The sequence below is a fragment of the Entamoeba histolytica genome, genomic scaffold, assembly GCF_000208925.1.
Source record: "Entamoeba histolytica HM-1:IMSS scf_1104750517871 genomic scaffold, whole genome shotgun sequence".
NCBI lineage: Eukaryota > Evosea > Mastigamoebida > Endamoebidae > Entamoeba > Entamoeba histolytica.
Window position 1 is genome coordinate 1 of NW_001916184.1, and position 1,140 is coordinate 1,140.

The 1,140-nt window shown below is 21.9% G+C and overlaps 1 protein-coding gene across 1 annotated transcript, besides 1 other annotated feature; it reads left to right on the forward strand.

Moving 5' to 3' along the window:
* Positions 1–2: 2 nt before the first annotated feature.
* Positions 3–171: a repeat region.
* Positions 172–297: 126 nt separating this feature from the next.
* On the forward strand, positions 298–1,138 carry EHI_103140 (uncharacterized protein; the record flags this gene model as incomplete). Its single annotated transcript, XM_001914577.1, has 2 exons — positions 298–1,031; positions 1,093–1,138. The coding sequence occupies 2 exons, from the start codon at positions 298–300 to the stop codon at positions 1,136–1,138; spliced, it is 780 nt and encodes a 259-aa protein (XP_001914612.1).
* Positions 1,139–1,140: the final 2 nt, after the last annotated feature.

The following is a 1,140-nucleotide window of genomic DNA, read 5'->3' on the forward strand; positions in this document are numbered from 1 at the left end:
GGATTTCGTTTATTTTTATCATTACTTCTTTTATTTATATTGACATTTCTTTTTTTTATTGTATGACATTGGATTTTCTATGACTTGTTTGTTTTTCTTTACAATACCCAAATGTTTTTACAGAATAACCATGGCATTAAAATTTGTTGTATTTCCTGAATTGGAAAAGGAGTGAATGTTTAATAATTTAATAATAAAATAAAAAGAAAAATTGAATGACGGTTATCTTAAAAATAAATTTAAGTTCAAACTAAAAATAAAAGAAGAACTAATAAATAATAAAATAATAAAGAAAGAATGCAATTAGGTTGTAATGAAATAATGATTGTCTCAAAGTATTTTGAAGATATTAATGATTTTATTAATTTAGAAATTGGAATTAAAAGATTTCAAGGAAATATGGAACGATTTCATTTTAATCCAATTCCATTGAATCAACATTCAAGAAAATTGTTTCCTAATATTGAAACATTTCATATTTATAATAAATATGATGAAATATTTAAAGATGGAAAAATAATTAAATATGTAATATGGTATAAAGTGAGTTATTCAGCATATTTAGAAGAGAAAAAAGAAATGAATGAATGTAAAAATATAAAATATACACAAGAAGATAGAATTAAATATGGAAATACAATACCAATAGAAGTTACTTCACTCGGAGATAGATGTTTTAGTCTGTGTTCAGAATTAGCACCAATTAATATACTAAAAATGATTAAAATACGAAATAATTTTGATAGATGTTCAACATTAACAACAATTAATATACCAACAAGTGTAACTAAAATAGGAAATGAATGTTTTTATGGATGTAAATCATTAACATCAATTGAAATACCAATAAGTATAAGTAAAATAGGAGACTATTGTTTTTATGAATGTTTATCATTAAAATCAATTGAAATACCAACAAGTATAACTGAAATAGGAGATAGATGTTTTAGAGGATGTTCATCATTAACATCAATTAATATAGAAGATGTAAAATATATAAGTGAAGAAAGAATATTTATGAATGAACCAGTGTTAATTAGTATTAAAATACCAGAGAATTTAAAAATGATAAATGGAAAGAATATTGAAAAGAAAGATATTAATGAATTTAACATTCCAACAACAATCACTGAAATAGGA